Raw genomic sequence first — 16,698 nt, 5'->3', positions numbered from 1 at the left:
TCACCTCACAAGGGCCACGCGGCAGTCCATCATGTCCACCAATCTAGGTCCTGACCCAAGAGATGGGCACCCACTGGGGCACGGCTTCCACCCTCTCCAGCATGGCCTGGAGTTCCGCTAAGGCACTGACTGGGTCCTCCTTGACCAGGATGCGGTCCACCCAGTGGCCGTAGCGCTCGTCTATCTGCTCCGATGACTGTCTCATCTCCTGGAGATCCTCTCCCTGCTCACAAACAAGCATGCAGTCATATTGACTTGTTGGAATACTGTTCCAAATGCTACTTTAAGACCTGAGGCTGATTCTACAAATGCCTTCTAAATCTGTAGTTCTCATACTTTCAAGATTTTTAAAGAATGTTCAGAAATTACACATGCAGATGTACAAGCTCGCAGTGTGGTACAAAGTGACTCGATGTGAGCTTGTAGATCCAGAAGGAGCGAGTGCATTCTCCAGCATCAGCCACAGCCTGCAACACTGCCGGGGGATTATGTCCCTCCACTGCCGCTCCATCTCGGTCCGTTCGGCAGTGCCGGTAACAACCGCAGTGGTGCCGGGAGAAGGGGTGGGGAAACTTTAGACCCTACTGTTGCTCGCTTCCGAGCAGTGCGTTGCGTCGTGCTTGCAGTTAGGGTTAGGTTTGGGGTAGTGTCGGACTGATGCCGCTGAGAAACACTGTCATCTGCCGTGGGTGTTCTGCGGCTGATGCCATGCGTTGCGTCGTGCTTGCGGTTAGGTTTGGGGTAGAGTGTCGGAGGTCTGTAGATCTGCTATTTCTGAATAGCCAATACTAAAGTCTAAAATGACACGGACGCTTTCCCAGTTTTTAAGATGCATGCCATTCTCTTTAATAGTCTCTTTGGTACTGTAATGCAAACTAATGTGATTTGACGTAGTATTGATAACTAGTGCGGACATAAAGGATTAACAAGCCGTCACTGTCAGGCAGAAACCTCCATATCTCTTTATGCCCTATTTTATAGTAGATTTTATGAGACAGTGTTATTAAAGAAAAGGTTCTACAAGCTCAAAACCTATGAGTTTGAAGAACTATTTTTGCAAAGATTTAATCTAGAGAATGACATGCCAAAATACTAGGGATACCAAGGAGTCTTGACTGTTTATTCTTTTTAACCAATGAAAAGTATTAACAACTGAGACTAAATAATAACTATAGCATAATACCCCTGTTCTTACCGTGATGGAAGAATTTAGTGAAGAGGATGAAGCGGCCCGTCTGCATTGGCTGTCCTGGAGCCGAGGCTTCACAAAGATAACATATGGCTTGAACTCAGCAGTACGGAGTGTCTTTAATGCCTGTTAAGAGTGGAAAATAGCCAACATTTATGGCAAAAATAGCCCATCTACCAGCCCACAATGCTATTTTCACTATGTAAGCTATGTAAGCTTATAATGACATGCCCAAAATAGGGATACCATGGTGAAAGTCGTATAATAATAATCCCTCTCTTCGAAATGGAGTTATACCAGATCTGTTGTACACAATAAAAGTTTTAAAGGTCATTAAAGAAAAAACTATTTGGCATAGTATAATGGCCTAGGCTAAATTTGGTACATCATGTAAACTAAAACAAGACGGAGTGTTTTAGAGGCAGGTGTGCACTGCCAATATGACCCAAATTATTAGTGTATTATTATTGTCAACTAATAATGCCAAAATCAGGCTAGCCCTTTAGATTATTTTTACTTTGCATGGGAAAAGAAAGTCTTATGGTTTAGTCCCCATTTAAGGTGATTCTGATTCTGTTGCTGTCCAGCAGAAACCTTGCATCTCCATATTTCAACACTTTTCGTAAATGAATGCCCTACTTCACTTCAAAAGTGTCACACACAATCTACAAGCTCAGAGTCGCGTTGTGAGCTTGTGAGCTTATAATAATAAAAAAAGGGAACGGTTTTGGATATGCAAGGTTTCCACCTGACAGCAACAATTTACGGCGTTTAAATGTCAAAATGTTACATGATACTCACCTCTGGCTGCACGTCCACCAGACACACCTTGTTTCGATCTAAAACACTGCGGATGGAATCCAGACTGGTGCCGTACAGGTTGTCCTTATATTCCCCATACTCAATGAATCTGCCAAAAAAAGAATCACCAATCTTCATGAGAATGATTTCTTTTTAGCTTTTCCTATTATTGCAAGTAATTTAATTTAATTTTAATATACACACTACAAGGACAAGGTCCATGTGCTCCATCTCTCCTCGAATTACAAAAATATAGAATATAGATTGGAAAGAAGAGATTAGCTGTTTTACAAACTCAGTGTTTTTTCATGCGGTTAAATTTCCCCGTCGTACTCGTGTCCAGTTGGAGGACTCACTTATTATTGTGGATGTCTGCATCAAAGGCTGCTTTAGTAATGAAGTGATACTCCACTGCTTCTCTCTCGTGACTCTTCCTGGGCCGAGTGGTATCTGTGGGTCAAAACATGGAAAGGAAATAAGGAACAAATTAAGCAATGTTAAGGTTCTGCATGGATGCGTGAATGATTGCCTGCATATTGTTCTTGTGCACAAAAATAAAATAAACCTGGGTGTGCATTTTGATCCACCCTTCTCATATACAGCAATATGTCCAGGAAGCACTTTTGATCCATGTGTACTGTAAGGGTGGGCCTTATTTTCAGGTCATTTGAACAGTGCTATATGCCTACCGTATTTCTCCTTTGAAAGGCAGAAAATAACAACATAGGCCTGCATATTGCTGTGCTATTTCTAGTGTGTTCATTGTTGGTTTATGTAAGTATGAGAGGGCTCATACATTTATTTATATTTTTATTTATATCATGGCTTCTGAACCGGTACCCAAAACAAGCTCTGAATCGAAGAGCTTGAGATCCCCCAATCTCGTTGGCCACGACAATAGATGCCTGAACAACCACTTTACCCAAATGTAGTTGACATCAGCTTGCCCCTGATTGCTGACACAATGCATTGAGGTACTCATACTTTGACATGATACTGACACTCATGTCAGGAGCGACTACCTTTATACTATACTAAGGAATAGTCTATTAGCCGAGGCTGTTACCCATATTCATTTTCAGTACAGTCAACAAGATATGTACATGCTGTGATTATACTGCAGTGCCGAGTCTGCCGACATTAAGGAATGTACGGTAGGGCTTCAAAGCAATCACAGCCATAGTAGATGTACCAGTAGCTCTATGACACCAGTATGACCATAGCACAATGGAGAGCTGTTTTAAAAGAGCCAGCCAGGAATAGCTTGAAATGACAGGACTCACGAGGCACAGCCACTCCATATCGTCGAGGGTTCTCAGCGATCACCTTCTGTTTAAGTTCATTGAGCCTGGCGCCTAGGGAACCTATCTCAGCACACACACACACACACACACACACACACACACACACAGTATCGGACTGAAGTGCATTTTGTAACCAGATAAGTTGATAGCACAAATAAGCATAAACAACATATACTCTTAAATTATATAAATACAGTTAACCACTTAAGTACTTAATGTACTTTGTTGAATAACTAATAGCGGCAGCAAATCAGTGACTGTACTCTGAGTCTCTACTGAGCTTCTTACTCCATCCAAAAGCAAAATTCCAGCCATCCTAATTCATTTAGGAATATCTTTGGACATTTTAGGAATTGTTTGAAGTTTTTCACTTATGGCACACACAAAATTGGGATACAAGGTTGAAAGGTGTTAAGTTACAGTATGCATCATAGAACCTGTTTTAAAGTAATGAGCAAAGCTGGACCAACCTATCAACACTATGAGCCGTGGCTTGTCATTCGAACTAGGCTGATATCGTGTCACTTCCTCATAGATCAGGAAGTCTGTCTGTGTGGCGACTGGAGTACCAGGTTCTCCTGGTGAACCCTGGCGGTCTTTTTTGAGACGGAAACTTCTGCGCAGGCCAGCTATGAGGCAAGACAGACAGACACAGGTGATATGGACAGACTTAAACCCTTATAGTAATGTGTCATTATTATCACACTGCCACTTTGAAATTTGAACCAAAACAAAAATAATTAAAATTGTTCAGAAATACTAGTAAACTTATTTCAAAAGTCAGCAAAAAATTTGGAAAAACATTCAAGCACACAATAATTGTAATAAATCCTAATAAAACTCCTGCCAGACAATAAAAGCCACAAGAAAAAAACACAAACAGACTGAATGACACCAATAGAAGTCAGTAAGGGTACCTGCGTAAAAATCCCATGAGAAAGCACAGGAGACACGGGCCGCCTTACTCTTAGGAGAAACTACAACTAGCATTAGACCATTTATTCAAACAGCCCAATGTAAATTCAATAAATCTCAGCAAATTGAAGCAGGTAAGCTTGGTAGCCATGCGTTAAATTGCTGTGTCGGCAATGCAAGAAACGCTTTGCCCGACAACAAGGCATGTCGCATGAAGATACGATCACTTGTGAAGCACAGCAAAAGCTAAATGAAGCTGCTAGGAAGAACATTCAAGGGTTACAATATTTTGAAAAAGAACACACCAACAAGCAAGCGCACTGTAATTATTACCAAAACTAAAAGGGCTACCAACCACATCCATAGCACATAATACCTTTTAGTTTTGATTCAACGAATCGACGTTTCAAACATAACTTTAAAATGCAAAGGGAAACTTTGCAGGAAACTCCCAGAATCCACAGCATTGCCCTTTGAATAGAAAAATGGGGTACGGGCAAATACCGTAGCTGCTCCTGCATTGATCCAGGCTTTAAAACCACACTCAGTGGTTTCATATAGTGATATTGAAAGTGACATGTTGATTCAAAGTACTGACAACTGACTCCAAGACCTACTGTCCACAACTGAATCCACACAAAACACTACTTTGGATAAAACAAAACCGCAAGAAAGAGATGATTCCTCCTGAAGCAATTGCCCACAATTCACAAACTCAAGAAACTTAAGCCACTTAGCAAGGTATTGCTTAACATCTCTGTTGGGCAGAAACCTTGTATGTCCAAAACCACTAAGCCAATAAAACCAACCTGGCATCCCTAATTTGGGGATGTCATAGGGAAAATCTTTTTTTCTTCCAAAATTAGGGAAACTATAATAAAGCATTAAATAGATTAAATGTTGAGATACTGTCTTTTCTATTATATTGTTAGCCATTTTGTTACTAGTGTTACTACTTCTCTCTATCCTTATATGTATTTTTGCTTCATCGATGCTGTGCTGCTGCTATGACAACTGCATTGAAGTTAATATAAGGTCTGGCCGTCCGTCTGTCTATCTAGACACCAGGTTTCTGCCCGACAGCGACAGAATACATTGTTGACATGATGTAGAGGTGAGCTAAGCTGTGGCTGGGCCGGTGATGGTTCTACAATGCTGTTGCATCCTCATGCCTCCTCACCTATGTCCTGTCCACTCAGAGAGCCCTCACTGTCACAGTCTTCTGTAGGGAGGCAAGCAGGGAGAGAGAGAGACAGGGTAAGAGGTGGAGGGAGGGAGGGATGGATGCTTAGTGAAGTCTGTCAGCCAAGGGTCTGAGGAGGAGGGGACGATAGAACGGAACAGGCAAGTGATTTGTGGGTAGTGAAGTGCATATGAAGTCAAGTCAAGGGAGGGTTAACAATGGTAATGGTGTGTGTGTGTGTGTGTGTGTGTGTGTGTGTGTGTGTGTGTGTGTGTGTGTGTGTGTGTGTGTGTGTGTGTGTGTGTGTGTGCGCGCGTGCAGACTGCAGAGAGAGAGAGAGAGAGAGAGAGGGGGAGAGAGAGAAAGAACAGAAAGAGTTTTAACCACTTAAGCCCAATTTTATAATTTGGCTGTAAGAAAATGGCAATTTTTTTGTAGATTGGCAATTTATTTTCTATCCATTTTTACGTTTAAAAGTTTTGATTTCTTTCTTCTAATAAATATGTCCAAAATCAGGACACCAGGGCTAATGTGGTTAAAAGAGTTTCACTTGATAAACCATCAAAGCACAGCCTGTGTGCTGAGACCTTCAGGAGCACCTACCTCTCTCTGTCCGATCATCTGAGGTTAGCAGTGAAGGAGGTAATGAAGAACAGCAGAGTATGACAAACATTATGCTGTAGTAGTGAGTCATAATCCACAAATCCACATGCATTTAATGCATCATTTGTTACAGTATTGAATAGCAAAAGGTCAGTTGAGCTACACAGATATGAACAGTTGACAGTTGTTTTGGCTACAACAATAGAGTGTATGTGTGTTTTTCTATTATTTTTATTTATGATGTTGTGTTTTTATTGTGATATGGATTCCCCTGAGTCTGAAATAAAGATTGAATTGATTTGAATACCAGGCGAAATGGTAGATTATACATATTGAGAGATGAATTTCACATTCCTGATCTCATGTTTTGCAAATGCATGCTGGGCTGTAAACAGCTTTGTGAACATCCATACAGTATGGAGTACAGTGTAATTGGTATAGCCCAAAAAACTACTAATGTTAGTGAGAATTACCAGGGTGAAAACAGCTTACATGTGGGTGTTTTTGGAGATACAGGGGCTGGGAAAGTCCCCATTTTCATTCTGTACCTCAGGCGCCTGTGGGAAAATAAAAAGGAAGGCATCACTATCATTTCTTTTTTTTAATCAAAAGTTGTGGGGGCTTTCCGGACGCCATCCTCATGGCGGAGAGCTGAAGGTTAACGCAACAGTACCGGTACTATAAATGTGCACAACACTGAAACTCAGACATGAAAATTATTATTTTAATTAACATAAAATTGTTGACTGAAAATGCTTGCCCTGCGTTACCAGGGTTATTACAATGATGAACAGTGTGTTCAGGTTTCGGTACCGCAGCATTGGCTGAGTTATTGCATGGGTGAAATAGGCTCTCTTTCCTTCTCTCACACCCTCTCTCCCCTCTCACTCTACCCCCTTCCCACCCACTCTCAATCTCGCACCCTTCCCTTCTTCCTCCATCTCACTCCCCCGTCTCTCCGCCCTCTCTCTCTCACTGATTGAGCTCTAGTCTGACCTAACGACAGCGATTTGCACTGGCGTCAACCGTTGCCTAACAATGCAGATTTGCATGATGTCGTCAGTGCAGTGACATTGATTCAAGTTGAGTCGAAATTATTATTTATAACGCACAATTAAAAAAAGACCACAGCCACGTCCATATTAATAGGCATAATCCAGCCATCCACGTGCCACATACATAGAACTTGAACTGGTTACACTGACTAGATGTAGTTCTTTGTGTGGAAAAGGCAGAGAAGATCTTTGCTAACCTCTCTTGGAACTGTGTGGAAGGGATGAGGGCAGCGCGCAGGTTAGAGTCACCCACTCTCTTGGCTTGCCACCAGGTGGCATCATCATGGCTCACGACCTGCAAGACGTCTCCCCTCTTGAAAGGAAGTCCCGCCTCCTGACAGGGCGTGGCCTTGTCCTCGAATGGCGTGTAGTCAAACAAAGCCCGTAGGTAAACCTGGAGGGGCATGCATGGATTAAAGCAAAGTCAAATCTCATGACTGAAACAGTGTCCCACACTACTGCCGCCATTTCCTAAACAATTAACACAATATGTAAATTAAATTATGTTTTAGTGATATTGTTCCTGCTGTTACATACTGTCAATCAGGTGAAGAAATCACAGACTGAGGCTTTAATGTTTGTTTTTATATGAAATATCCGAGACGATTAGGGTTTTATGGAAGATGTTTCTGTACATAATGCTAGTCTGACCGGCACATCAAATGCTCTAATCTTAAACAAAAGTAGTCTATTCTACAAGCTCTCATTGAGAGCTTGTAGAATAGACTACTTTTGAGAGCTTGTAGAATAGACTACTTTTGCTTATTCGCTTATGCTTAAATAGTCCAAATGACAGCAATCAGTCGTAGAGACTGAGATCTTTAATCCATGGGCATGTGAAGAGAATTACTCGGCTAGCTAAAAACATTGTGATCCAATCGCTGCCCGTTAATACTCATTACTCATAGGAGATCATCATTTGGTAAAACTGTAAGAACGGAAGTTAATTTGTCCGAGAGGAGAATTACATGGTTACAGATTCTGATTTATTGGCAGAATTTCTACAATGGCATGTGAATGAGCCATTAAGTCTTCAAGATCACAGACTTTATTTGAAATAAAAAGTGAATAAAAGGTTGCACTCATAGGCACGATGTAGGATAATTAAAAACTAAAATTATTGTGGCATTGTGTCAGGGAGGTGGCTCTGTATCGTTTATGATATAGTTATATTAGATAACTAAATGTTACCTGTGTTTGAAGAACAAATTAGGCGGCTAATCTGTAAGTATCTTTGGAAAACTACACTAGGAAATCATGTGATTCAGTGTCCCCACTGAAGTGCTTATTATTTAGTTTAATTGAAGGAACAACTGTGAACTACAATGCTACTCAAATCTTACACAAAGGGGAAAAAATCACACTCGTGAAGTAAGCGCATGTATTGATGAAGTCATGGGCAACCACTGTGCCACCCACTATCAACTACATGACATAGAGACACATACTTCCTACAGATTACAACCACACACGGAGATTTTGAAAACATGACCAATGACAAAAAACTCCCATATCTGCTGGGCGAAGTACAACAATGTGCAAACACAGCAGCAAGATTTGTGAGTTGCTGTGATAGGAGAAGGATATCAAATGGAACACAACCACCCTAAAGACTAATCATTGTGTATATTCCTGCACTATACCTGCATCGAGTTATCTTGGTACACAGAAGTTGATCTATTGAAGATTCTGACCTTCAAAGTACATAATTTTTGTTTTGATTGTATTGCTGTATTGTTGTATTGTTCTTTCTGCTTTGGCAATGTAAACGTATGTTTTATCATGCCAATAAAGCCCTTTGAATTGAATTGAACTGAATTGACATAGTACATAGTAAATGTATTTTGCCATTGACTTGGACTCAAACGTTTATACAGAATAAAAAGGTTATTATAGACTTGGCTGCCACATGACGACGTCACAGGGGGCACACACAAAGACACGAGTAATCAGTGTCACATCGTGTTGTATTGAATGTTTGAGCAGTGACGCTGATTATGTGGGCTGGTGGCACCAGGAGGCAGCTGCATGTAGTCGTCATTTCTAATAAAGGCATTTTATTTTCTTACACTTTGGATACATTTTTACTTTTTCAGCATCAGTTTGGTCATACGAGTAAAATGCCAATACTATTTATTGTTGGTACACAGTACACAGTTATTACGTGATTAAAATCTATGGGAGTTTGAATGGGAAAAACCCTTCCGTGATCCAGGACACATGGTTTTGACATCAGGACTACGGCACTCAACATAAACCGCTCTCACGCTTCACTGCAATGCACTGTGAGTTTGTAGATTGGAATCATTCAAGACTTTGAATCAAAATGTGGTTACCCAGCTTTCTTTTAGTTTGTCTTCTTCCATGATGGCTGGGATGATTTTGAGGGTGATGGAGCCTTGGGCTTGGGACTGGTAAAAATAAATGGAGAGAGATATCATTATCTGTCATCGGCTAGCCATGAATAATTGCATTGAGAAAGAAAAGAAAACAAAACATTGATATTACCATGCAAATAAACCAATTTATATGCTGCCTTTACCAGAATCTGACTGATTTCATCAGGTCTTTTGTGTATTATCAGATTTCCATTGACCTCTCGAAGTTCATCCCCAACATGGACCAGGCCTGGGGGGAAAAACACAAGCAATCACCCACGCACGCACACACATACTCTATGAGAGTGCAAAAAGCACACTTTAGTAACCCAAAATGTCTTTTCCAAACATAAGCCCCAGATAGGATATTATTGCCATGGCAACGTGCTCGAACAAGCCTCATTTGTAATCTCACAAGATGCAATCCCGTGGCACTAATCTCAAAGATTTCATCTCTGTTGACAGTTGTGGTGGTGTGAACTACCATTTTAGCTGAGGCCACAGCATCATCTCTCCTATCACTTCATCAGTAATTGATAACAAGTCCTGTTGGGTAGGAGGAATCACATCATCTCAAATCTATTGTTTACACTTTCAAGCATTAAATTTGCTGTGAAATGAATCGAGCCTCCAAGAGCAGAGATGAATTAACTACTGGTGTAAGGTCACACACATATCTGTGTCAATGTCATCATTCATGACGTGACATGGTGTGTTGTTGCTCTCACCACTGCGGTCGGCGGACCCTCCCCTCATGATTCTGGCCACGATCACAGCACCTGTTGCGTCGTCTCTTCGGATCGTTGCCCCCTGGAAGATTAAAGAGGGGTTTTTTTTCAAAGGCGATCTACACTCGCTTCAGCTGTATCAAACCATTGTCCTCTAGTCTAGTGCAGTGGTTTTCAACCAGTGGTCCGGAGACCAGGTGGTCCCCAGCGAAATGATGGAGAGTCGGTAACTAAATGGACCCTTGAAAAATTAAAGTAAGTAAAATTAAGTAAAATTAAAGTAAGTAAAATTAAACCAAATGGACCCTTAACCAAATGGACCCTTATGGCTTTCGCCTTTATTTTATTTATATATTTAAGAGGGATAGAGATAGTAGGCTGACAGGAAATGGGGAGAGAAATGTGGGGGGGGGGGGTGACCTGCAGTAAAGGCCGTCGGGATCGGGCAGCACACTGCCAGACTGGATTACCACTACAGCCAAGGTGCCCAGACGGCGACACACACACACACACACACACACACACACCACACACACGACTTCACTTGACTCCTCCAGATACAGTGGGGAGGTGAATAAATATTATCATGGTCTCACCAGCGGCTCCTTGTTCTTGACGAGGCGGACTATCTTCACAGACTCCTCCTCCAGATCGTCATCTAGGTCATCAGGCAGCGGCGGCAGGACGGGGTCAAAGTTCTTCTGGGCAACCGTGTCATGGGCCGACAGCACCGCCTGAAGGACGGACAGACGGACACACACACACACACACACACACACACACACACACACACACACACACACACACACACACACACACACACACACACACACACACACACACACACACACACACACACACACACACACACACACACACACACACACACACACACACACACACACACACACACACACACACAACCGCATTATTACACAAACATTGTACCGTTGACTCCACTACATTTCTAGGAAGGGACTCTTGGGACTAAAATGTACAAAATATCTTATGAATTAACCACTTAAGCCCTTTTCATATATAGTGAAAATAGCCAATCTGAACACTCACAACAAATCTGCTATGTTTATATGTTTACTATTTTTCACAATTTCTGAAAGGTTTGGACAATTTCTAAAAATGTACTTTTTAATTTGTACTTTTGAGTATTGGGTATTTACTTGAGTATATACTTTGTCCACCACTGGTTTATACATGTGCTGATACTTAGTGTACACATGCACACATAAACAGACAACTCAGTCAGCACAGGCACACACGCAAACAAATGAAAGTGCATTTGTTTGTGATGCTAGAATAGGAAAAGCAGTGGGATTGCCAAAATCAGCAGGGATCATCCCGGGATCTGCCATTTAGATTCGGACATATCTCGTGTGAAAAGTGGGTATTAAGGCCCGAGGATAAGTCATAGGGTCACTCAAATAGCCAGCAGTCTGCTGTCACACAGGTGGTCTGTCTTACTGGTTATTGTTGGCAATCAGATAAAATCATGTATTATGTTGCCAATATAAATGTATTTATGATGCAATCATGTCAATTGTAATTCAGTCAGGACAACTCAAGAATGAATGGAATATATATGTATTGAATATAAAATGAGCAATATATTTATTATGGTTTGGCGTCGTTGGCGATTAATTGGATCTGCTTTTTAGGTACTCAGATCAAGCGCATCAGTCCCGACCACTGGGACTCCGAATCCCCCCATACCTAAACAGCAGAATGATAACGTGATGCTGAGGCGGCCCAATGCACTGAAGTGCCAACTTTGTTAGCTAATTGTTGTTTGCAAATCATGTCCTACTAATGTTTATCATTATTATCGTCTCATACATACTGTAGGTAGAGGCTTCGTCTAAGCAATTTGGACTTCTTGCCTCCTCCAGGCACTTTTCCCGCCTATATTTTGTGTACTGTTATTTTTATTTTTATGTGCTAAATTAATCAAATCATTAAAAGGAAAGGCCATGGGGTCACCATTATCAGTGGGTTCATGTCTGTCCTTATTGCGTGCATAAGGTTTCGTGGAAATGTTTATTAATTATTGTTTAGGTAGCATAAAGGTGCACATCAAATTCCACAGCAATACAGACAGTAGTTATGATAGTAGCATGATACTGACCATGATACTGACCATGACAATGACATGATGCTGACCATAACACTGACATGATACTGAATCACGTAGTAACAGTCATGTTTAATGTAAAATCTGATATTTGGATTTGGTTGTAAAATGTGTGCAAATGGACATTTTAGCCGGATGGTGGCGCTTAGAGGAAAGGCCATGCAGTCACCAAGATTAGTAGGGTTCATCTGGGCTTCATGAAAGTGTATCTAGACAATTATACAGCAATCCAGACAGTATTTTTTGAGATACAGTCCATGTTGGGTGGATGGACTGTGTGACCTGACATAACCATCCATAAGCACAAAAGAGAGAAATAGATGAAGGAAAGAGTTGAGAAAGAAGTAAAAGAACACCATCCCCGAGGCTAATTTCACAAACGAGTCTTACTAATTAGGAAATTACTGTGTAAGTGTCTCAAACTGGCATCCACTTCCCACCCGTCAGGCCCAGGCCAGAAACCATTAAACTGAGCATAATCTCTTGATAACTATAATTAGGGACTAGGAGTGTCTGCACCTTGACAGACCATGAAGGCTTTACACAGAGCCCAGCACCACGTCTGGCTGCTGATATGTAATGGATGATCGTCTCAAAAGAGGGTGGGAAAACCCATGCACTGGCTTAGGAAAGGGAGACAAGAGCTCAAACAACCGGAAAAAGTGGCGCTGTCTGATTAGAAAGCTATGGGAAGTGGCGTGTGAATAGTTGCAAACGCAGTGAGCACTAACTATAGAAGCTGGCCTAAACTGTCTGTCTGTCTGTGTGTGTGTGTGTGTGTGTGTGTGTGTGTGTGTGTGTGTGTGTGTGTGTGTGATATAGGGATGGGCAATTAATCTGTCATCACATAGCTATCGGACGATATTGGCCTTAAAACGCAATATCAGTATCGAATCGATATCAAAATAATGTGCTGAACTATGGAAGCATATCTCCGGCAATGTGTTGAATTTTGATTGATTGGCATTTGTGATGAAAATTTCAGTTCAGTTGCTAGTTTAAAGTCTTCTATCACTTACCATGATATGCATTTTTGTTTTTAAATTGATGATAAAGTAGCAGTGAAAAGAACCCGCCCTCGCTGACCTTCCAGCCAATAACATTAGTTTCCGGTTTGTTTTTGAGATCCAAGTTCCAAGATGGTGGATTTGAATTAGCTGGAAAAAGTGGCTTCAAAATAGTACCTTGAGATGAGGTGTACCTTGAGATGAGGTGTATGTTTGGTTGCGAGCAGTACCTTGAGATGAGGGGTACTCAGTGTATGTTTGGTTGTGAGCAGTACCTTGAGATGAGGGGTACTCAGTGTATGTTTGGTTGTGAGCAGTACCTTGAGATGAGGGGTACTCAGTGTATGTTTGGTTGTGAGCAGTACCTTGAGATGAGGGGTACTCAGTGTATGTTTGGTTGTGAGCAGTACCTTGAGATGAGGGGTACTCAGTGTATGTTTGGTTGTGAGCAGTACCTTGAGATGAGGGGTACTCAGCAGCAACAGCAGTTCTCTCTCATCACCTTCCATTGGCCCACTCTGGAGCTCCTCTGCCAACTGGTGATTGGAGCAACAGCATCACACAAATGGCTCATGTGTATACAAGCATACTGTAACTCAAATATATGAAAATATATGAATTTTACACAGCAATGCCTTGGAATTGCACTTACATCTTCCACCAGGCATGAGGCGCTGTGTAGAACCGGGATAGGACTCTGCTTCTCATACTGCTTTAGCTTCTCATGGATCTGTGACCCAACACACGCACGCACACACACACACACACACACACACACACACACACACACACACACACACACACACACACACACACACACACACACACACACACACACACACACACACACACACACACACACACACACACACACACACACACACACACACACACACACACACACACACACACACACACACACACACACACACACACACACACTGAAATGTTTAAACCTTTGTTTTTAAATGCTATGGTCATTGTACATGCAGTACGTGCTTTAGCAAAAAGGTGCCTTGTTGTGTATGACCACCTTTCCACATGATTTCATCATGATCTTCCAAAGTTCTATTTTCCAACTCGCACCGATCTGCACATCATGAAACTCGTCGTAACAATCCAAACATTCGTCGCTGTCAGGCAGAAACCTACAAACTGTTTCCCCCCGTAAAGTAATGCCCTATTCATTGCACAACAGTGTCACACAAAATTAGCAAACATAAATGATTTGCAAGCTCACAATTGCAGATCTGCTATTTTTAGTGTGTTTGTGGGTTTTAGAAGTATTTAACCAATGTAAAATATTAACAAGAGGTTGTGAACAAATAATGGACTACATTGGATCCATTGATCCAAGTTTCTTTTTACCATTTTCTGAAAAGCAACCCGGTTTCCACCCACGACTGCTACCCTTTTTTAAATGTGATTTCGTAAATGAATGTCGTACCTCATCATACAAGAGTGTCGCACAATAGTAGCGCAAATAGCAGATCTATACGCTCACAGCGCCTCACGGTGTGATCCGTTGTGAGCCTGTAGATCGGCTATGTCCATTGTTTTACAATAATAATACAAATAAAACAATTTGGGGATTTACAAGGTTTCCACCCGACATCGACTGCATAGTAGACGACGCTTGTACCTTCATGAGATAAGCAAGGCTCTTCTCACTGAAGACATCCTTGAGGAAGACCAGGTCCTCTTTGTGGTTGGCATCAGGGTGCAGCTGAGAGGTGAGCAGGGCCAGAGTCTCATGAAGACCTAAGATCAACACAGACCACAGCAGTGGTGGAAAAAGTACTCACATTTTTGACTTAAGTAAAAGTATCAATACAGTAATGTAGAAGAGCTCTGTTACAAGTAAAAGACCGGAATTCAACATTTACTTGAGTAAAAGTACAAAGGTATTGCTATCAAAATGTACTTGTGTACAAAAGTGCCACAAGTAGAAAGTAATCATTATGCAAAATGTCCCAATTAAAATTCACAAATTTTCAAATGTACAAAATGTATTAAAACAATATTTTGAAGTGAGCTTGTAGATCAGCTATTTTCAAATGGCCAAAATGTATAGGGCTGAAATGGGTAATGTCCGCTTTGTGAAAATATTCTTGGTGTGATGCATTGTGGGCTAGTAGAGCGCTATTGTTTTAAAACGTGCCCAAAAGAGGGATGCCACGTTGAAAGTTGTTAATGCTTGTCCACCGTCTTTATGTGCACTCAACTCAAACGTTATTGTCACATCATCACAGGGGTAAAAAAAAGTGGGTGAAATTCGTGGTCCTACAAGCTCCATCAGTTGCACTTTCAAGAGAAATAGAGAAGGAAAAAACTGAAAAACAGGTCAGATATCAACATGGCCAAGGAAAACGGAACAAAAAGCGAGAGCTCATACGGAAGCAGCATTCCCTCGATGGTGCTATATATACATTTCCTCCACACCGTAAACACACATTTACTAATCATAAACACACTCTAGAAACATCTCAATTATGCATGATTGTTGTTGTTCATGTAACACATGCATCATGCATGCATACACCCATTTATAATGCAGAGAGGCTAAACAAACGATGGATTGGACATGGTGCTTTAATTTACCTGTGCTTGCAGACAGTATGGGCATGGCTTCAATCATTTACAGTGAGCTGAAGGGACCAGATGGGAGGAACATGGGGGTGGGGGACAACGATGACAACTCCTCTCCTCCCGCTGCTCCTGTCCTCGGTTATGACAAGGCTGTGCACAAACACACAAACAGCCAAGAGGAAATTATACGTTGGTAATACAATTCTAAACAATCTCTATTACAATAGCTATTAAATAACCATGTTGTGATTTAGGTTGACCTTCTATAAGGTCTCTAGATCTTCATCTTCATATTGCACATACAGTGGGTCTCTCTGATACTGTAGTGGACAGTCATCATATCATGGTTATCAAAATAATCAAAGTGTTACACCACTGAGTCAGGCAGCTGAGGTTATAATTCATGACAGTCCCTATTTGGAATAAATCTTTAAAAATTGTCATCATTTTGATTTTAATAATAAACTTCTAGATTGGCTATTTTATGTAGGAAGTCTAAGACTAAGAACAAAACACTTTTGGTTACAGAATTCTGCGACATAAAAGACAACATCAACAATGAACAGATCTTAAATTGTTGTCGTCAGCCGTCTACACAGGCAAAGACTTGACGATATTTAACAAGAAATACTCTGTTGTTGTGCTGCACGATTCTTGCTCAAATGTGAATCTCGATTTTCCTCCACAAGAAATGTGATCACGATTCTCATTTTTTCCATGAAAATATTCATAAGAATAAACATAAACATAAACATAATAGTAACTAAAATGAAATGGACAGCCAACTAGTGCTGCACAAT

General features: G+C 41.2%; 1 protein-coding gene across 1 annotated transcript; it reads right to left on the bottom strand.

Annotated features, from left to right (window-relative positions):
• Positions 1 to 43: 43 nt before the first annotated feature.
• LOC308332710 (MAGUK p55 subfamily member 3-like) lies at positions 44 to 15,947 on the bottom strand (the record flags this gene model as incomplete). Its single annotated transcript, XM_080788741.1, has 19 exons — positions 44 to 223; positions 1,196 to 1,315; positions 1,991 to 2,099; positions 2,347 to 2,440; positions 3,274 to 3,354; positions 3,765 to 3,923; positions 4,212 to 4,277; positions 5,390 to 5,431; positions 5,996 to 6,013; positions 6,488 to 6,552; positions 7,248 to 7,444; positions 9,387 to 9,461; positions 9,593 to 9,678; positions 10,157 to 10,238; positions 10,753 to 10,890; positions 13,765 to 13,845; positions 13,962 to 14,039; positions 14,952 to 15,070; positions 15,911 to 15,947. The coding sequence occupies 19 exons, from the start codon at positions 15,945 to 15,947 to the stop codon at positions 44 to 46; spliced, it is 1,827 nt and encodes a 608-aa protein (XP_080644867.1).
• Between the last annotated feature and the right edge of the window lie 751 nt (positions 15,948 to 16,698).

This window comes from Protomyctophum bolini (genome assembly GCF_963924005.1).
Source record: "Protomyctophum bolini genome assembly, chromosome: 18".
In the NCBI taxonomy this organism is placed as follows: domain Eukaryota; kingdom Metazoa; phylum Chordata; class Actinopteri; order Myctophiformes; family Myctophidae; genus Protomyctophum; species Protomyctophum bolini.
The sequence above is the reverse complement of the archived record's forward strand: the minus strand, read 5'-3'. Positions and strand labels throughout refer to the sequence as shown.